The 22,350-nt window shown below is 36.4% G+C and overlaps 2 protein-coding genes across 2 annotated transcripts; both read left to right on the top strand.

Moving 5' to 3' along the window:
- Positions 1 to 934: 934 nt before the first annotated feature.
- Positions 935 to 1,873, top strand: LOC115526386 (olfactory receptor 5AS1). Its single transcript, XM_030333792.1, has one exon. The coding sequence runs from the start codon at positions 935 to 937 to the stop codon at positions 1,871 to 1,873; it is 939 nt and encodes a 312-aa protein (XP_030189652.1).
- Positions 1,874 to 12,087: 10,214 nt separating this feature from the next.
- On the top strand, positions 12,088 to 13,026 carry LOC115526179 (olfactory receptor 1052-like). Its single transcript, XM_030333660.1, has one exon. The coding sequence runs from the start codon at positions 12,088 to 12,090 to the stop codon at positions 13,024 to 13,026; it is 939 nt and encodes a 312-aa protein (XP_030189520.1).
- Positions 13,027 to 22,350: the final 9,324 nt, after the last annotated feature.

Raw genomic sequence — 22,350 nt, forward strand, 5'->3', positions numbered from 1 at the left:
TAGCTCAGGTCATGATCTCACAATTCATGAGATCGAGCCCCACATGAGGTTACCATGCTGTCAGCATGGAGGTTACTTGGGATTCTCTCTCCCTTTCCCTCTGCCCCTTCCTGTCTCATGCTGTCACTCTCTCTCTCTCCCTCTCTCTATCTCTCTCTCTCAAAACAAATAAATAGGCTTTAAAAACTGAGTATTGAGTAAGCAATTAAAAAGAAACAAGATGTCCATTTATTTGCTTTAACGAATTGTATTTAATAAATTCTCATATTAGTGTTTATGAGATGCCAGTAACATAAACAATATTTACAAATATCCACTCATTTATTCCTCTAATCATTACAGAGTGGTTAAATAATTTAATCATTCTCACACAGCCAGTAAGCAGGAAAGCTAGGATTTGAATCCTGTCATCTCTTACAATAACTACTATGCCTTAACAGTTAAGTTAAACTACTTCCCAAGATCACAGTTGTTCTTCTGTAGAATTATCTACAGAAAGTGGTAACTTTCTTCCTAGAGTTTTTCTCAACTTTCCTTTACATGGAAGAATGGGATTTCAGGATGGAAAAATAAAGCTTTGCTTCGAGGATTTTGCCAACTTTCACAATGCTACTGGTCTTAATCAACCAAGCCACATTCATCCCATTTCTGCTTGGAAGGAACAAATACATTCTTCATGCCCAAAACACCACCTCTGAATAACATCCTCTAGTGTCAACAAAGATTTTTAATTACCTTTTTTAAAGAAAGTGACAGAAAAGAAAAAAAAAAAAAACAAATGTCACAGAAAAGGCCATCATAACTATGATTTTATTATCCTTCTATTTGCTTCCTTAGAAGAGAGAGTGAAGACGTTCTTGCTTCATACATCACTCAAGTCAACACGTGTGTTCTGATCCCCTCTCTTTTGGACAAGGAAAACAAGAAAACCAGGATGTTGGAGAGTAATTACACCATGCCAACTGAGTTTCTTCTTGTTGGATTCACAGATTATTTGCCTCTCAGGGTCACACTCTTCTTGGTATTTCTTATAGTCTATACACTAACTGTGGTGGGAAATCTGGGTTTAATAATCTTAGTTCATATCAATCCAAGCCTTCAAACCCCCATGTATTATTTTCTTAGCAACCTGTCTTTCTTAGACATCTGCTATTCTACCGCGATCACTCCTAAAATGCTGGTGAATTTTTTAGCATCCAGGAAAAGCATCTCTCCCTATGGCTGTGCACTACAAATGTTTTTCTTTGGTTGCTTTGCTGATGCTGAGTGCCTCATTCTGGCAGCAATGGCCTATGACCGCTATGCAGCCATCTGTAACCCATTGCTCTATTCTACCCTTATGTCGAGGAGAGTCTGTATCTGCTTCGTTGTGTTGGCATACTTCAGTGGGAGTATGACTTCCATGGTACATGTCTGCCTCACATTCAGGCTGTCATTTTGTGGCTCTAATATTGTCAATCATTTCTTCTGTGATATCCCACCTCTTCTGGCTTTATCATGCACGGACATCCATGTCAATGAGCTTCTGCTCTTTGCCTTATGTGGTTTCATCCAGACCAGCACTTTTGTGGTCATATTTATCTCTTACTTCTGTATCCTCATCACTGTTTTGAGCATTAAGTCCTCAGGGGGCAGGAGCAAAACGTTCTCCACTTGTACTTCCCATTTCATAGCGGTCTCCTTGTTCTACGGAACACTCCTGTTTATGTACTTACGTCCCACCACTGACTATTCCCTGGACACTGACAAGGTAGTTGCAGTGTTTTATACTGTGGTCTTTCCCATGTTTAATCCAATAATATACAGTTTCAGAAACAGGGATGTAAAAAATGCCCTCAAAAAGCTATTAGAAAGAAACTGGACTTTCAAATGAATAAGAATGAAAATCATTTAAGAATATTCAAGGTAGGCGCGCCTGGGTGGCTCAGTCGTTTAAGTGCCGGACTTTGGCCCAGGTCATGATCCCACAGTTCATGGGTTCGAGCCCCGTGTCAGGTTCTGTGCTGGCAACTCAGAGCCTGGAACCTGCTTCAGATTCTGTCTCTCCCTCTCTCTGCCCCTCCCCCGCTCACCCTCTGTCTCTCTCTCAAAAATAAATAAACATTTAAAAATTTAAAAAAAGGAATATTCAAGGTATAGTCTGCACTTCCAATATCATCATGGCATGAACACCTTGTATGTCAACTATTTAAAATTTATTATAATTTCTCAGAAATAAAGATAACGTTTCATCCTCCATTCTTTTTTTTTTTTATATATATATATGAAATTTATTGACAAATTGGTTTCCATACAACACCCAGTGCTCATCCCAAAAGGTGCCCTCCTCAATACCCATCACCCACCCTCCCCTCCCTCCCACCCCCCATCAACCCTCAGTTTGTTCTCAGTTTTTAACAGTCTCTTATGCTTTGGCTCTCTCCCACTATAACCTCTTTTTTTTTTTTTTTCCTTCCCCTCCCCCATGGGTTCCTGTTAAGTTTCTCAGGATCCACATAAGAGTGAAACCATATGGTATCTGTCTTTCTCTGTATGGCTTATTTCACTTAGCATTACACTCTCCAGTTCCATCCACGTTACTACAAAAGGCCATATTTCATTTTTTCTCATTGCCACATAGTACTCCATTGTGTATATATACCACAATTTCTTTATCCATTCATCAGTTGATGGACATTTAGGCTCTTTCCATAATTTGACTATTGTTGAGAGTGCTGCCATGAACATTGGGGTACAAGTGCCCCTATGCATCAGTACTCCTGTATCCCTTGGATAAATTCCTAGCAGTGCTATTGCTGGGTCATAGGGTAGGTCTATTTTTAGTTTTCTGAGGAACCTCCACACTGCTTTCCAGAGCGGCTGCACCAATTTGCATTCCCACCAACAGTGCAAGAGGGTTCCCGTTTCTCCACATCCTCTCCAGCATCTATAGTCTCCTGATTTGATCATTTTGGCCACTCTGACTGGCGTGAGGTGATACCTGAGTGTGGTTTTGATTTGTATTTCCCTGATAAGGAGCGACGCTGAACATCTTTTCATGTGCCTGTTGGCCATCTGGATGTCTTCTTTAGAGAAGTGTCTATTCATGTTTTCTGCCCATTTCTTCACTGGGTTATTTGTTTTTCGGGTGTGGAGTTTGGTGAGCTCTTTATAGATTTTAGATACTAGCCCTTTGTCCGATATGTCATTTGCAAATATCTTTTCCCATTCCGTTGGTTGCCTTTTAGTTTTGTTGGTTGTTTCCTTTGCTGTGCAGAAGCTTTTTATCTTCATAAGGTCCCAGTAATTCACTTTTGCTTTTAATTCCCTTGCCTTTCATCCTCCATTCTTTAAAATGCTTTTGTCTTCTAAAAATCTTCTCTCCAAAATTACTCTACTCTATGAAATATGCTTGAGATAAAATAAATAATAATATCTCTTTTCCAATTAGTGTTCACAAAATACTTTGTATATTGATTCATTATATTTTTTATCATGTTATACTCAAGGTCTATGTTGACTTGTCTATCAACCCATCCATAAGTAGAAACTCCTTGGCAGCAGGGGATATGTATCTTGGTTATTGTTCCAATTCCTATATAGTACAGGAAATATGGCATATTCTCATCACATGTATGTTTAATGGATGAATGGATGGAATAAATGGATGGATGGATGGATGGATGGTGAAGTGAGTAAATGTAGCTTCCTGTGTCTGGGAAAATGAGTCTAGATTTTGCACTTTCAGAACACTTATCATCAGGGAAATTGATATCACTCATGATAAACAATGGTGGTTTCGCTGGTTCTTAGGAGGTTAGATAGAAGTCACATAGCAAGGATCTCTTTAATATTAGTACAGTGTGAGGTTATAACACATTTATTTCTCTGGGATGCACTGATTAGTGTAAGAGATCCTCTACTGTTCCATTCACAGTGGGTACATGTGAAAACCAAACAAGTTTGTGAAGATCATCAAGATTATAAACTGTATACATTACTAATTATTTGCCCATCTGTTCCTGAGTGAATCTTTGAGTCCCCATCTTCAAAGAGGCGAACAATTGCTCTAGTTATTTTATTATGTATATTGACAACGCAAATCGATTGCAGTATAAACACTACTGTCTCTGCGATCGCTTCTGTCGATTGAACTATCCGTAGTTGTTCTCATCCTTCGGTTCCCATTTCCTCTTTGTTTTATCTTGACAAAGTTGAAGGAATACATTGTATACATGTGAAAATATGATATTGTTCATTTTCTAGTAAATGTGGAAATATGAGTGACTGGATTAGTTTATAGTGGATGTAACCCTATAAATGGAGATAAAACAACAATAAGATATTGCCCATTGAAATGGATTGTTTTGGGGATTAAATGAAACAATATATGTAAAGCTACTAGCGTATGCATGATTTGAGAATTAGATGTTCAAATATGTATCAATCTCCTAGAAAACATGTAAAACTTGCACTTCTTGTTACAATCTAATGGAATATTAATGTTTATTATTTTTCTACCATTATATTATTATTTGATTTTAAGAAACAGTAAAGGTTTAATTTCCAGAAGAAATTAAGCATTAAAAAATATCTGTGAAGTTCAGGGTGCCTGGGTGGCTCAATCGGTTAAGCGTCCAACTTCAGCTCAGGTCTTGATCTCACGGTTCGTGAGTTCGAGCCCCCCATCGGGCTCTGTGCTGACAGCTAAGGTCTGGAGCCTTCTTCAGATTCTGTGTCTCCCTCTGTCTCTGTCCCTCCCCTGCTCACACTCTGTCTCTCTCTGTCTCTCAAAAAATGAATAAATTTTAAAAAAATTAAAAAAATCTGTGAAACAGTCCAAATGTTCTGAGATGTTACCAGGAAGCAAAAAACAAACAAACAAACAAAATAAAAATAAAGAAAACAAAAGAACAAAAACAAGATAAAAACACAACCTGGATTTCAATATTCAAATCAGTGACCTTCAACTTGTTAAAACACGTGTCCTACTATGAAGCATTTGTTAGAGTACACAATGTCATTCATTTGTAATTGGTTTTTTTTACTAGTTTCTGAAACTTATAGGTTAATTTGAATTATTCTTTTAATTTTAGAATACTCTGTTTTAAAAAAACATTGATGGGAATATTGTGGAATGAGCTGCTTCCTCTTTGTTATCCATCCATTGTGTGATGGACATAAGGTTTCATGAAAAGAAAAATATCAGCTTCCTTGTATGGACCTATTAAATCTAAGACTCATTTTTTCATTTTCCAAAATAAGTTATTTTTAAAATAAGTAAACCAAAATATATTTGGCTTTTTTTGTTGTTGGCATTGTTTTAATTTTCTTAAGTTTTTGTTTAAATTCCAGTTGGCTAACTTACAGTGGGATACCAATGTCAAGTGTACAATATGGAGATTCGATACTTCCATAGAACACTGGTGTTCATCACAGAAAGTACATTCCTTAACATGTATCACTTGTTTAACCCATCCCTTGCCCACCGCCCCTCTGGTAACCATCACTTTGTTCTCTATAGTGCAGGGTCTGTTTCTTGGTTTGCCTCCCACTCTTTCTTCTCTTTATTCTTTTGCTTTGTTTTTTAAACTCCACATGTGAGTAAAGTCATATGGTATTTGTCTTTCTCTAACTTATTTCACTCAGCATAATGCTCTCTAGCTGCAGCCATGTCTTTGCCAATGGTAAGATTTCATTCTTTTTTATGACCAAGTAATATTCCATTGTATATACATACATATACATATAATATATTATAAATAACATGTATAATGTATATATATTATTCATAGTAACAATTTTATTATTATTAAATTTTTCAATGTCTAATCCTTATCTAAATAACAAATCATTCTTTACATGATTGAACTTTGCATTGATGAAAAGTGAAATTACAAAAGCTTTTAAAATAATGATGGAAATTCTAATGTTTGTCTAGGTTATGTATTGTCTTACAATTTATATTCAAAGTCATATGGATATTTTCTACCCCCCTCTCCTCTCTCTCTCTTCCTTCCTTCCTTCCTTCCTTTTTTCCTCCTTTGTTTAATACTAGATCATGAGTGTGTATGGAAAGAGACTTTTTTTAATCCAATGTCACCAGAGTTTCATGAATAATATATGGGAATCTGAATGTAATGAAATTTTCAGCGTGTAGTCAGCAATTAATATACTGATAAGTTACCATTATATCAGACTCCAAATATCATTGATCTAAAATGCTGGAAATTAAGTAATGTGAAGAGTGATTTTGTTTTGGAATACTGTACACATAATTCCCCATCTATTTGTTGACAGACGAATTATTTGTTAGCTTCAAGAACCACTTTTCCACACAGTAATGACTATACACTGCTAATTTGCTATCTTATTTTACTTAACAAGCAATGCTTTTCTGTAATAAACATAAAAATAAAACTTTTTTCCTTATATTTTGATTCGTATAACAAAAACATGGTAGTCTAATTATATAACTAGTGAATTTTCACCATTACATTCCTAAGTGCTCTTAAAAACTGCCACAATTTATAGTCTTATTTAATTAAACTATATATTTTCCATTGAAGTTATAGATTTCTGTTTATCTTCTTAAGCTTATTAGGTCAATAAATTGAATCAACACAAGAATATAAATGCTTTTTATTTTAATACATGAATATATAAATATAGTGAATTCCAAATTATCTTATTACTTTAATACTGTTTAAAATCATACTAACATTCCCTTCAACTGTCAACAAAACACCCAGTCTTAAGTCAGTTTCTGAATTGTGTATTTGAAATTGGTTTCATGAATATGATAAATCTTAGGATCTAAATTTTCTAAAACTTTGTGTTTTATGAGCTTAAGTTTATTGTTTCTGTATTAAATCTAATCTTCCTGGGATTCAAAATATTCCCCATTTATGAAGCAGCTAACCCATCTCAAGAAAGTTAGAGATTGCATTGCAGAAAACTCAAGTTGTGTATCAGCCATGGCATTTTTGGCCAGTATTTAAGATTATCTTCTGGCCATTGACACTGATCCTTTGTTAGAGTTATTAAAACAATGTCTTTACAAATTATGAAAAAGCTGGTTTTATAGTATGTGCCATTAATTTGGCTACATTTAATAATATTGGGTTTTTTTTTTCCTGCTTCTAATTTCCAACCTTCCTAATTTTTTTCTGCTTCATTATGTAGGTAACTTTATTTCTCCATTGACTGTTTTGTTGGATTTTGAAGATTTTTTTCCTGTGATTACATGGTAATATCTTCCATTTTGTATCTAAAGACACTCTAATTTTGTTTTATTGGAATCTTCACAACTGCATATAATTTTGTGATATGAATTTGATTTTTGCACAATATTTGGACTGACATGACTTTATTATTTTATTTATCTGCATATGTTGTAACTAACTTGCTTTTACATTGAAATAGCTAAGGCATTCTAATTAGCAATACGCTTTAATAAAACCATCCACCACCCTCTCCCAAATGTATAGTGAATATATTATTTGTATGATTGAAGAGAGATGAATATGAAATTATGCAAAAAGCTAATAAAACTATGTGAAACATATGCAAAATCCCCACAGTGTCTCATGTGTCTCCTACCACTTCAGTAGAATGGAAGCTAAAAAAAGAATTACAAGGCACAATCCACAGCTCTGTGATTCCTATTGAATTATTGCTGAAAAGAAAAGCATACATTTTAATTTTTTATATTTTTTAATGTTATTTTATTTGATTTTGAGAGAGACGGAGCGTGAGCGGGGGAGGGGCGGAAAGAGAGGGAGACAGTGAATCCGAAGCAGGCTCCAGGCTCTGAACGGTCAGCACATGGTCCGACGTGGGGCTCAAAATAACAAACCGTGAGATCATGACCTGAACCGGGGTCAGATGCTCTCTGGACTGAGTCACCCAGGCACTCTGAGAAAAGCATACATTTTTATGTAAATAAACCAAAAGGAGAGTGTGCAATTCAATCAATGCTCTGTGTGTGTGTGTGTGTGTGTATGTGTGTGTGTTGTGTAAAATCTCATAAAAAGTGTAAATGTAAATTAATGTCAATGATTATTAAAGTTCGGAGAGTAAAATGTTATGCGTTTCCTTATATCAATTTCATAATGAACCAATGAGGTAGACAAAACATGTATGAATGTCCCCATTTCACAGGGGGAAAAAAAAAGTCAGTCTGAGCTCTTTCACCATGAGAACACTTGAACATTTGTCTGAGTCGCATGCTTGTGATTGGAACACTTTTCTTCAGTTCCTGCACTGCGTTTATTCTCTGTATCGTTTATTCATCTTGACCCCAAGATGTTTGAGCGTTTTATGTACGAAAGGGAGTGCATTTTATCAAAGTGAAAGCAGAGACATCTAGTGGATGGTGATTGAGGAGACTTCAGCCACATGGCATGATTAGCTCTAGTCTTAAGAGACTGGGAAGGACGCTAATGATCCAACCTGTGGACATCTGAGATTCACATCTACACGTGAGCTACAGCTCATGTCCCCCAAAGAAAAGCCACCAAACGTTACAAAAATCTCCGCTCTCAACAATCAGTCTTTGAAGAATCATGAAAACCTGGTCTTCTTTACCAGATATTCTGTTTACTCTGGACTTTGCTTTGTTGTGAATGTGTTTAAGAAGTGGTAACGTAGCTTTATTTAAAACTTTTAATATTTCCTATCTCCTCACCCTAAAATAATCTGTTACCAGCTCTATGATTTCAGGAATGTTCCCAAATAGAACACAACGTCCTAACTTGTGGGTTATTTAGATTTCAAAGGTTTTCTTCTCATGTTATGAAAAAAGGGCAATGTGTATATAATACCTGCTGCACTTAATGTTTTCATGTATGCATGTGTGTTTACAATATTTAATATGTAGTTGATGCAGTAACTTAAGGCTATTTACACATATTTTTACAAAGTCCTTAACATAGAATATCTGAGAATTATAATGTATTTATATCGCAAGGAAAATAATTTCTTTCATATCTATATAATAACATTTTGGAATATTTTGAAAACATTTGGAACATTTTGGAAATATTTTACATGTAATTTTATTTGATGGCTCCAATAATAATATTTTAAGAATTATTTTTCTATTTTCCTTGAGTTTGTCACTGCATCCTGTCTGTGATCAAACCAGGGCATGCACACAGACACTTGATTTTCAGAGCTTAACACTGTTTTCACTGCAGCCAGCTGATCCTTCTTCCCACTAGAAATCTAGTGTGCCTGGATAGAATAGTCTTCAAATCAAGGTGTATTGTTTTTAAAGTAGACTAGATAAACTATAGTTTCAAACTTGCAGGAAACCCATTTTTTTTCTCTTTCCCTACATTTAGGGAAATACATAAAATACATAAAAGGGAAAACCATGCAAACATTTAGGGAAATACATAAAATACATAAAAGGGAAAATCATGCAAACTCTGCCATGTTGGTTCCTTTTTATAGTTTCTTACAAATAGGCAAAATATAAGGCAAATTAAGGGCTAAGCTATGGTGGAACCAAGCCTTCCTCATTCTGCTATACTCCAGAATGCCATGTTCCCATGATGCTAAACAGCCTTGCAGGAGAAAAATATTGCTGCTCAGAAACATACACAAAGTACATTTTACCTCTAATTTTTTTTTTAATTTTTGTTCTTGTTTTTGTTTTAGGTTGAGTTTATTTCCAGGTTATTTTTTTTTAATTGTTAATGTTTATTTATTTTTGAGGGAGAGAGAAACAGAACATGAGCAGGGGAGGAGCAGAGAGAGAGGGAGACACAGAATCCGAAGCAGGCTCCAGGCTCTGAGCTGTCAGCACAGAGCCCGACGCAGGGCTCGAACCCATGAACCGCGAGATCATGACTTGAGGGGAAGTTGGGCACTTAACCGACTGAGCCACCCAGGCGCCCCTCCAGGTTAAAAATTTGATTTTATACTTTATGATCTGGTTTTATTAACAGAAAAAAAAAAGTACTGGTAATTTCCACAAATAGTTCCTCTTTGCCTTGGATACAATTGAACGTGGATTCACTGTGTTTCTCAGGGCCACTGATTTAAAATACAGATAGGATCTAATTTAAAAAAAAAATTAACCTTTGTTTATTTTTTGAGACAGGGAGAGAACAGAGCATGAACAGGGGAGGGTCAGAGAGAGGGAGACACAGAATCTGAAACAGGCTCCAGGCTCTGAGCTGTCTGCACAGAGCTGGACGTGGGGCTCGAACTCACGGACCGCGAGATCATGACCTGAGCCGAAGTCGGCCGCTTAACCGACTGAGCCACCCAGGTGCCCCAATAGGATCTAATTTATAACCTCAGTTGATAAGAGATAATATTATACTTACAGAATGAAGATTTTGCTTTTGATTTAGCAATACCATAAAGAATCATGTTCCAAGTTTCCCCTTATCCCTACTTTAGTAGACCTCAAATTCCATAGAGCACAATTTTTTTGAGATCTCTAATGCCTTTTTTAAAATGCATGTTTGTTGTTCTAAGACACCAATTTTTGGTAATTTTTTATGGTAATGATACAGAACTAATATACTGCAGAATAGGGTACCTATCATCATTTTTGCTCCCTCTTCTTTACCTTTCTTCATGGCACTTATTATTACTGTATATAGTATATCAATACTTGTTTATTTATTTCTCTAATAAAATGTGAGCTACTTGAAAGCGTGGCATGTTTCTTGCTCACTGCTTCATTTCTAGCAAATTTAACATTTCTTGGCATAAAGTAGTAAGTAAGAATACCTATTGAGTGCATGAAAGTGTATATGAATGAATTAACTTATTAATATTTAACCATAAATATTATTGAATAAGTATAATATGTCAAAAAACAAGTGAAACTCTGTGGCAGTCTACATTTTTGAAAGCAGGCATATCTGATAGGTGTAGTTTTGGTCCCTCACACTCATATCTTGTCTCTATACATTGGGTTTTTGGAGGTTTTGTTTCAATGATGATAAAAAAACAAAGATGTAAAGGTGAAATTATACAAAGATGCAAAGGGGAAGGAGTTTCAAATTAAATTGCCCTGCTAGTTTTTGATTGGCCTTAACAATATCAAATGTAGAAAAGATTGTTCTACCTCTTTCTCTCAATTCAGCTCTTTCGGAGGACATGGTCATTGAACTTGCGAGTGTGGAATCTGGGCAAAAGGTGAGGCAAAATAAAGTTCTGATGTTTGAGATTTGGAAAGGAAAGGGGTTGCCTATTATGAAAGTCAGAATCATGAGTTAACTGGGTTTTAAAAAGTAGGAACAGGGGCACCTGGCTGGCTCAGTCAGGAGGCAGCAACTTCAGCTCAGGTCATGATCTCATGGTTCATGAGTTTGAGCCCCACATTGGGCTCTGTGTTGATGGTGCAGAGCCTTCTTGGGATTCTCTCTCTCTCCCTCTCTCTCAGCCCCTCCCCCCACCTCTCAAAATAGATACATAAACTAAAAAAAAAAAGTAGGAACAGTTTGGCCAAAAGATAAGGAAATATTTTTTTTTAGTTTTATTTATTTATTTGAGAGAGAGAGAGAGAGAGAGAGAAGAGAGAGAGACAGAGAATCCAAAGCAGGCTCCAGGCTCTGAGCTGTCAGCACAGAGCCTGATGCATGGTTTTAATACACGAATCATGAGATCATGACCGGAGCCAAAGTCAGATGCTTAACCGAGTCATCCCGGTGCCCGAAGAAATAATTTCTATAATAAGGTGCAACAGTGTGTAGCCCATGTAAGCAGAAGACTTGTATATGGCCTAGAATGAGTCAGAGGTTTGATATGAAGCATAGTCATGTTTGACTATCGGTTCTACCAATTAATAATTTCTTGTCAGAGAGTTTCTGTTTTGTAATATTTATGATGTGGAAACTGAGAAGCCAGGAATAAAATAATCTCCAGTTCCCAAAATGTAAGACACTGTAGATGAATTGTCCGGTACTTATATAGTCCACTGCTGAAGTTAATTTCTTTCTTTCAACCAACTATAGGGTAGACATAAATGTTCCAATGCTATTATGGATCCTGGATCATGGAGGAAGTTATATACATATATCTTTTTTCATCTGAGTGATATCACCTTGCTCTGCGACTGAAAAGCTACATGAACCTGAATGCATGGCAGGTTGGAACCAGACAGGGGTGAAGGAATTCCTTCTGGTAGGTTTAACTGAAAACCCTAATTTGCAGATCCCTCTCTTTTTCCTTTTCACCCTTATTTATTCCATCACTCTGGCAGGTAATTGGGGGATGATTATCTTGATCTGGTTAAATACCCAACTTCATACTCCAATGTACTTTTTCCTTAGCAACCTCTCTTTTTGTGATATCTGCTACTCTACTGTCTTTGCTCCAAAGATGTTGGTCAATTTTCTATCAAAACACAAAGCTAGCACATTTTCTGGTTGTGTTCTACAGAGTTTCTTTTTTGCAGTTTATGTAACCACAGAGGGCATCCTTCTGTCTATGATGGCTTATGACCGCTATGTGGCAATAGCTAATCCCTTGTCGTATACACTCATAATGACCCAGAAGGTTTGTATTCAGATGGTCCTTGCGTCATACTTGGGTGGGCTCATTAATTCGTTGACACACACAATAGGTTTGCTCAAGCTAGATTTCTGTGGTCCTAACATCGTGAATCATTATTTCTGTGACATTCCGCCTCTTCTGAGACTCTCTTGCTCTGATGCCCATAACAATGAGATGCTACTTTTGGTTTTCTCTGGGGTCATTGCAATGTTCACTTTCACTATCATCATGGTCTCTTATACGTGCATCATCATTGCCATCCAGAGAATCCGCTCAGCTGAGGGGAGGCACAAAGCCTTCTCCACTTGCGCCTCTCACCTCACTGCTGTGACCTTATTCTATGGGTCTGTAACCTTTAGTTACATCCAGCCAAGTTCTCAGTATTCCCTGGAACAGGAGAAAGTCTCTGCTGTGTTTTATACATTGGTTATCCCCATGCTGAACCCACTGATTTATAGCCTACGCAATAAGGATGTAAAAGAGGCAGCAAAAAGGTCAATGTGGTGGAAGAGAACCCCCACCTGACACAACTTTGGTGGTGGCTTTGTTGACCTAACATTAAATTGATAGCCTTTCCTGAAAATTGTATCACAGACACAAATGCCAACAAAACTATAATCAAGATAGTCTTATGAAATTGAAGACTAAGTGTTGAGTTTGACATGAGTGTTGAGTGTTGAGAATTAATGGAAAATTACTGGAAAATCACTCTATTTGACCATTCATTGTTTTGTGACTTAACAGTTCCTTTCTCTCAAGAGCTAATACATTTTTTTTTTCTGAGAAATTCTGATGCTAAACTGTGAAAGAGCTCAGCATGGATTTAAAAGAGTCAGACATTTGTTCAAATGAAAAGAACATTCCAATACTCCAACAAATGCACTCTTATCTGAGAGGAAGAATGAAATAGTCCCTTGGCTTGATTATCTTGGAATCAGATCTTTTTGGTTGTTGTTCTAAAAATGCTGCCTTTGAAGTAAGGACATATATCTCCACTTCTGTATTTAAGTTACATATTTTAGTGATATCTTAGAAGAGTGGTTATAGAAGAAATGACATATATTAGTTATAGATTATTCATTCAACACACTTCTGTTGAATCCCTTTACTTGTACCAAGTATGCTGTGAGATCCAAACACAAATAGATTCAGGATACGGAGCAAAAGGTGTTAGAGGAATGGGCAATAGAGGAATATAATAAAAGAGTCTCCAAAGTGTTGTGTGAAGATGAATGCATTACCTAATATTGGATCGCAAACATTTGGAGAGCATGACTATGTACTGGATAATATAAAATAATATTATGTCATTACTATTATAAGCATAAATATAAATATATGTATATACACTCATACTTATGTACATACAGTAAGTAGAAATTGAGAAAGTAATAAAACAAATGTAGCAATTGCAGTTAGGATCTACAGGTAAAGAACACAGGAGAGATCATCTAAATATTTTTGAAAATCTGTCTTATTCTTGAGTCTGTTCTGCAAATTTGAAATGTTTCAATTTTTTTTTATAAAATTAAAACGAAATTTTAATGTTTATTTTGGAGAGACAGAGAGAGACAGAGCACAAGGAGGGGAGGAGAAGAGAGAGAGAGGGAGACACAGAACCCGAAGCAGGCTCCAGGCTCTGACCTCTGAGCACAGAGCCCAATGAGGGGCTAGAACTCATGAACTGCGAGATCATGACCTGAGCCAAAGTTGCACAACTGACTGAGCCACCCAGGCACCCCTCAATTTTTTTTTTTTTAAGTTAGGAAAATATGGGGAAAGTGCTTATAACATGACAGGAGCACTTTTACTTCTGGATGGAGTAGCTTGTGATGGAAACAGCATCTATGCAAAAATGACAAGACAAGCAAGATAAGATAAGACATCATCTCTGGAATAAAGTGAGTCTCTATGGAAGAAAAGAGAGTTGGAGTGGCTTAGGTTTCAGAGAGATGTAAATTTGAAGATGTGAGCTGACTTCATCTCACTGATTCAGTGCACACTTGGTGATGCACACATGGTTTGCCTGGAGGGTCTACAGAGGGTTCAGAGGACTCGGGAGAGGTTTGGGCAGATATTTGCAGGTTTTACCCACATGGTTGTATATCCTCTCAGGGCATTAGCCATATTCTGGGTCTGAGCAGGCCTGAAGGCCAGGTAAACAAATAAATGAAAGGATGGACATATAGTAGATCAGGTAGATAGATGATAGATAGATGATAGATGATAGATGAAAAGGGGTAGATAAATGATTGACAGATGACAGATAGATAATAGATTAGAGAGACAAATAGATGGATAGACATATCTAAATGGAGGATTAATGGAAAACAGAGGAGGAACAGGAACAAGGAGGAACAGGAAAACAGAGGAACATTTGGTGTTGTCCCAAACAAAGTAAATATTGAAGATTGTAGTCTACCTAAAGGAGGGACTCCTGTGCTCTGTGGCTGCTTTTGGAGCCACAGAGAGAACAGTGGCCCTTTAGGCAGGTATGTGGCCTGCAGAGATGACTGGATTACCTGGGAGCTTAAACACACAGCTGTTTTTGGCCTCATGGGAAATTGGATGGGATGGAGGGCGGAGAACGTAAGCAATTGGTTCTGGACCGCAGGGTGGAGTAAAATCTCCCACTTTCCTGCTGTGCTTAGAAGACAGGAAGTCCTGCTAGCACCAAATGTAATACGGGTTTCTTCCCCAAAGCATTGGCCAGATTTTGATCTTGCTGTAAGCCAGGCACAAAGGGCTAGAGTTTTCTTTTTGGAGCACGAGAAGGTTCAGACTTTGCAGATTCGGATGTAGCTGGAAAGACAGTGACATCTTTCTCAGTGTTTAGGCGCTTGGCTGCTAAGTTCCCACCCGACGTAGAGGTCTGCGTCGAACACAGGGCTGGCAGCCGCCTCAAGGCCCCTGCTCCCATTTGAAGATGTACAGGCCCACCTCACTTGATTGTGCTTCACGTTAACTTCAAAGCTACTGCGTTTGTTTTTTTTTTTAACAAATTGAAGTTTCTTGGCAACCCTGCATCAAGCAAGACTATTGGTGCCACTTTTCCACCAGAATTTTCTCACTTTGTAACTCTGTGTCACATTTTGGTAATTCTCAGCAATATTCCAAAATTTTCATTGCGTATTTTTTTAACGTTTATTTATTTTTGAGACAGAGAGAGACAGAGCATGAATGGGGGAAGGGCAGAGAGAGAGGGAGACACAGAATCGGAAGCAGGCTCCAGGCTCGGAGCCATCAGCCCAGAGCCCGACGCGGGGCTCAAACTCACGGACCGCGAGATCGTGACCTGAGCTGAAGTCGGAGGCTTAACCGACTGAGCCACCCAGGCGCCTCTCATTGCGTATTTGTACATCAATAGTGACCAATGATGGTAACTCACTGGAAGCTCAGATGATAGTTAATATTTCGTAGCAATAAAATGTTTTTAAATTAAAGTACCACATTGTGTTTTTTTTTGATACAGTGTTATTGCACACTTAATAGACTATCGCATAATGTCTATTATGTGACATAATAGCCAAAGAGTCAAGTAAATATTTTCCTTGACTCACTATATTTCAGCATTCTGGAACTGAATCCACAATATCTCCAAGATATGCCTTTATAGGGCAGGAGGCTAACTACACCGCCAGAGTCAAAACTGAATTTTCTGCAGTATTTAAGGACTAGAAAGAGAGAGGCCCACCTGAACCCTGCAACAGGGACAAACCAGAAGAAAAATGAGTTCTAACTTCAACCCAGTCCAGAACTAGCCCAAATAATAATTGAATTAACTTAGTCAGCCTCTCATTCTTTCTGCCTTTTTAGAAAGAGTGAAGCCCTCCCTGGTGGAAAGTAATGTTATCCTCCCTTTCTATGAAAATTTCATTCACATGCAAAGAGCCTGAAAGTATTTAAAAAAATTAACATTTATTCATTTTGAAGAGACAGAGTGCGAGCAGGGGAGGGGCCGAGACAGAGGGAGACACAGAATCCGAAGCAGGTTCCAGGCTCTGAGCTGTCAGCACAGAGCCCGACCCGGGGCTCGTACTCACGAACCAGGAGATCATGTTCTGAGCTGAAGTCAGACGCTCAACCGGCTGAGCCACCAACCGGCCCAAGCCTGAAAGTATTTTTAAAAAAAGAGTAAGAAAGAGCAGGAAAACACAAAATATAAGCAGGGCTACAAAAGAGTTACAAACCTTAATTTTAACTCATATCGTACGTGAAGATTGACTTAAGATGGATCATAGAAGTAAACGTGTGAGAGATGAAAACAAAACAAAACACTGAAGCCTCTAGAAATAAACATAAGTCTGAATCTTTATTACATCAAAATGGGCAAACGTTGGTTTTCTTTTTCTTTTTTCTTTTTTTTTTGGAGGGGAGGGGCATACATTTCTTAATAAGGATACACAAGTAGTAAAATAAAATGGACAATGGAAGTACAGGTCTTTGTTTTATTTTTTTCTTTCTCTGAAATTGTATTTAAATTCCAGTTAGTTAACCTAGAGTGTGATATTAGTTCTGGGTATAGAATTGAGTGATTCATCACTTACATACAACACCTAGTGAGGTCTTTGTTTTAAATGAGGACTTTTGTCTCTAGAAATACACCATTATGACACTGAAAAGGTAACCCATACAATATGGAAAAATATTCACAGAATGTGTACTGACAAAAGATTCATCCGGAATATATTAAAAAGAATCACCAATCAATAAAAGACATGTAAGACAACTAAATGTGGAAAAAAATAGAAAACAAACTTTGTATGAAAGACATCCAAAATGCCAACAAGCGTAGGTAAAAATGTTTAACATCATTGCTCACACATTTCCAACAGATATATGAAAATGGTACAGGCATTTTGGAGAACGTCTGATGGTAAGCTGGATATATAGCTAACTATGTCCCAGGATTTCCACTTAGATATGAGTGTGTGTGTTCACAAGCATAGAGGAACAAAAATGCTCTCAGCAGTCTTATTCTTATTGTTTACAACTAGAACAATAAAACAGACCATTTTGAGAGAATAAGTTAATAAGTTTTGATATATTCACAAGATGGAGGGATACATAGTGCTTTTTGGAAACAGCTACCAAAACACAATGTCAATGAAGGTCACAAACGTTATGATCAATAAAGGAAAGCAGACACAAAAAGTCCATATGCAAGATTCCATTTGTGTAAGGTTTAACAAATTAATTTATAGTAATACAACTACCGGGGAGCATTCTGTAGTGCTAGAAATATCTGTATCACTATGATTTATATGGTGGTTATGCCCATAGCCATAGACACAAAATTTAAATAAGCTGTATACTTAATATCAGGGCACTTTATAATGTGTGTCTATGTGTATGAGTGTGTATATAATTTTTAAATGCTCAGAGGAAAAGACAAAAATGGAATTTCAGCGAATAAAATATGGAAAGCAAAGGGAAGGGTAAGTTTGAGATTTGTGGGTAATTATAAATAGTGATTGAATTTTGACTGTACAACAACAATAATATTTTATTAGGAGGTTTAAAGTAAATAGAATACAAATGCATGGAAAAGACAATGAAAAATGCAGTTCAAAGGGGTTTAAACCTTCTAAGGCTCTACCATTATAAGAAAAATGAAAAAGGGAACAGAGTGCAGTATATTTAATATTTCAAATTGTATGATTAAAAATGGAGGGCAATCAATCATACATAGTGAATGCAAAAGTTATAACAATAAAAAACCTGTATTGAGACATCTTAAACACTTAATAGGCATCATATTTCTTTAATATGACATAAAAAGTTCTGACCATTAAGGAGAAAAATAGCAAATTGAACTATATTGATTTTTTAAAAAAAAAGTATAGAGTAAAACCACAGAGTCAACGAAAATATTTTTCCTACATAAATATGAAATTACAATCAAAATATATAAAGAAATCCAATAAAACCTAATAGTCAATGTAATAGAAAAAAAATAAAAGACGGGGGCAGGGAGCAAGGTATGTCACACCATAAATATCGAAAATCTCCCCACTTGCAGTAAAAATGAAAGAAAGTTGTTCAACTTTATTAGTAATTTGGGGAAATAAAATTAATCACAAAAATGTATGACAATAAAAATAGTATTTTAATATTAGGGGTACCTGTTTTAGCTTAATTGTTGGAGCCAGTGACTCCTTAACTTGTGGTTGTGAGTTCGAGCCCCATGTTGGGTGTAGAGATTACTTAAAAGAAATAAAATCTTTAAAACAAATAGTGAGTGGGGAGAGGCAAATAAAAATGTTGGTGGGGGTGCCTGGGTGGCTCAGTCGGTAAGCGTCCGACTTCAGCTTGGGTCATGATCTCACGGTTCGTGAGTTCGAGCCCCACATTGGGCTCTGTGCCGACAGCTCAGAGCCTGGAGCCTGCTTCGGATTCTGTGTCTCCCTCTCTCTCTGCTCCTCCCCCACTCACATTCTGTCTCTCTCTCAAAAATAAACAGTAAAAAAATTAAAATAAAAAAATAAAAAATAAAAATGGTGAAGAAATGGAGGTGCTATTATTCTTATAAAGCACCGATGGAGATGTTACTCAGAACAACAATCTTGAAAGTTGCCAGTACTTAATAAAGTTGCACATACAAAATGCAGAGCATCTACACTGTACATATAAAGAGAAGATTTTTTATTGTTTTAGTTTTTAGAGAGGGAGAGAGAGAGAGAGAGCATCAGCAAGGGAGAGGGGCAGAGGGAGAGAAAGAGAATCTTAGGCAGGTCCCATGCTAAGCACAGAACCCAACGTGGGGCTTGATCCCATGACCCTGGGATCATGACCTGAGCCGAAATCAAGAGTTAGATGCTCAATCGAGTCACCTGGGTGCTCCTATAAAGTGTAGTTTTTAACACAAATTTACAAGACCTATAAAGGAACAGAAAAGTGTAATGCATTGAACTCAGGAAAAACAAAAGTCAGTAGGAACTGCATGACCCAGATGTTAGCTTGAGCAGAAAAAGACTTCAAGGTATTATATAAATAATATGTTCAAATAATTAAAGAAAATATATAAAGAATTAAAAGAAAGTGTTAACAATAAGTATTCATCAAATAGAGTATCTCAATAAAAAGAAAAGGATTAAATACCAAATGAGAATTCTGTAGTTAAAAAATGTAATAACTGAAATGAAAAATCTATTAAAAAGATCCAAAAACAAGTATGAGATGATGAAAGAAAGAATCGGTGAACTTAGAGATAAATCAATGGAAATCATCCCATTTGAAGATCGAACATGAAAAGAATGAAGGAAAATAAACACAGCAGAGATTTGTGTGATACGATTCAGTATAACAATAGACACATAGTGAAGTTTCCAGAGAGGAAGAGAAGAGAAACAGGTTAAAAAGCAAAACAATAAATAAATAAATAAATAAATAAATAAATACCAAATAAATAAATAAATAAAAACCTGACATAGTATTGGACAAACTACTTTTGGTAAAAAAATTCTATTGAATATTTTACTGGAGATTCCCATTACATAACATACAATACACAAAAATACACAAAAATAAGCTGCAGGAATAGATGCGCTTTACATTTAAGTAAAAGGTAGAACAATTCAAAAATGAGGCAAAAAATAAGTAAGGAAGGAATAAACAATACAAAATAAAGGAACAATACTAAATGAAAGAACAATAAAAAAATAGAACATTACAGGAGCACCTGAGTGGCTCAGTGGGTTGAGCCTCAGACTTTGGCTTAGGTCATGATCTCAAAGTTCTTGTGTTCAAGCCCCTTGGGCTCTGTGCTGACAGCTCAGAGCCTGGAGCCTGCTTTGGACTCTATGTCTCCCTCTCTCTACCCCTCCCCCGCTTGCACTCTGTCTCTCAGAAATAAACAAACATTAAAAAAATGAAAAAAACAAAATAGAATAACACAAAATAAATGAACAATACAAAGAAAATGCTAAAGGCAGGCAAATTAGAAAAGAATAAGTACAATTTTCATTATTCTTGGATGAAATTTTCATGTATGTAAAATGTCTTACCAAGTCTTACAAAATCAATATACAAAACTCAACTGTTTTCTGTGTATTACTAGCAAACTGCTCAAATAATTAATAAAATATCTCTATTAATGATAGTACTAAATGTATAAAACATTTTGGAATAAATCCAACAACAAAAAATCAACTTGATGGTAAGGACACTAAAACTATAAAACATTGCTGAGAGGAACGGGACATTTAAATAAATAGATATTCCCTGTTAATGAAGTGAAAGACTTCACTCTTAGATACTTATGGAGGAGAACTGAGTAATCATGTCCTTTCAAAACTTTTACTCTAGTATTTATAACAGGTTTATTCGAAGTAGCCGAAAATTGCAAACAACCCAAAAGTGCATTAAGGCGTGAGCGGATAAACAAAGTGTGTATATGCATACCATGGAATGTTACCAAACAACAACAACAACAACAACAACTAATGATTGCTGTCACATGTTTCTGAAAACAGTATTCTGATTGAAAAAAAATCCAGACCAAAAAAACCTGTATTATCCCAACTTTATGAAACTCCGAAAAAGCATATCTCGTAAATATATATATGGCTGATCAGCAGCTCTTTGGAGCTGGGTTTCAGAAACAGGGGTTTCTTGGAGAGAGAACAAGATACTTTGAGGGTTATAGAAATGTTCTATGTTTTGATTGTGGTAGTAATTGGCCTGGAGTATGCGTTTGTCAAAACTCATTAAATTATACACTTATATCATCACTGCTTCTTGTATCAGAATCATTCCTCTGTAACTTTTCTTGAAGAAAGTTATTTTCTATAACGTTTCAATATGTTGTATTAATTAATATAACGTATTGTAACTTTTTTAATGTTTATGTATATTTGAGAAAGAGAGAGAAACTGAGTTTGAGAGGGAGACACAGAATCTAAACAGGCTCTGGACTCTGAGCTGTCAGCACAGAGCCCGACGTGGGGCTCGAACCCACAAGCCATGAGATCATGACCTGAGCCAAAATCCGATGCTTAATGGACCGAGCTGCCCAGACGCCCCTAATAAATATACTTCTGAAATATGTTGTTCACAAAAAAATTTCTTTCATGATCAAAAACCAATAAATATATGCTAAATTCATTTTAAATACTGCTGCTAAATTTTTCTATATGCCAAATTCAATCGCAGCCCTATAAATGGGTTTGATGTCAATACTTTTAAAATGTCAATACATTTAAATAAATAAAAGCATTTAAGTCAATATTTTTAAAAATGTCAGCTTTTATTGTTAATCCATTAGCTCTTAGTTTGGCTATTCATTTAAGGATCTGATAATCGGTATGAGGCCATTTCTAAGAAATAGGTGCATTTATGTATGTATTTATTTATTTATTTAAATGTTTACTTGTTTATTTTGAGAGACAGAGAGCGTGGACAGAGGAAGGACAGAGAAAGACACAGAATCTGAAGCAGGCTCCAGGCTCTGAGCTGTCAACACAGAGTCTGATGCAGGACTGGAACCCACGAACCACAAGATCATGACCTGAGTCATAGTAAGACCCTTAACTGAGTGAGCCACTCAGGCACCCCAAGAAATAGGTGCTTTTAAAGATAGCATTGCCCTGGGTGCCTGCCTGACTCCACAGTACAACATTTGAGTCTTGATCTCGGGGTCCTGAGTTAGGACCCATATTGGGTGTAGAGATTACTAAAAAAAAAAAAAATAGTATTGCATATAATCTCAAGAGGTTTGTAGATCTACAGAAGATAGAGGACCTGATAGCGACTTTCTAAATGCAGGGTTTTTCCCCCAACTGAGTGCCTGTGTCAAGGAACAAAAGACAAACTAGAAGTTGCAACATACAGTACGTGTGTTTATTTGGG

The sequence above is a fragment of the Lynx canadensis genome, chromosome D1 (genome assembly GCF_007474595.2).
Source record: "Lynx canadensis isolate LIC74 chromosome D1, mLynCan4.pri.v2, whole genome shotgun sequence".
Taxonomy (NCBI): Eukaryota; Metazoa; Chordata; class Mammalia; order Carnivora; family Felidae; genus Lynx; species Lynx canadensis.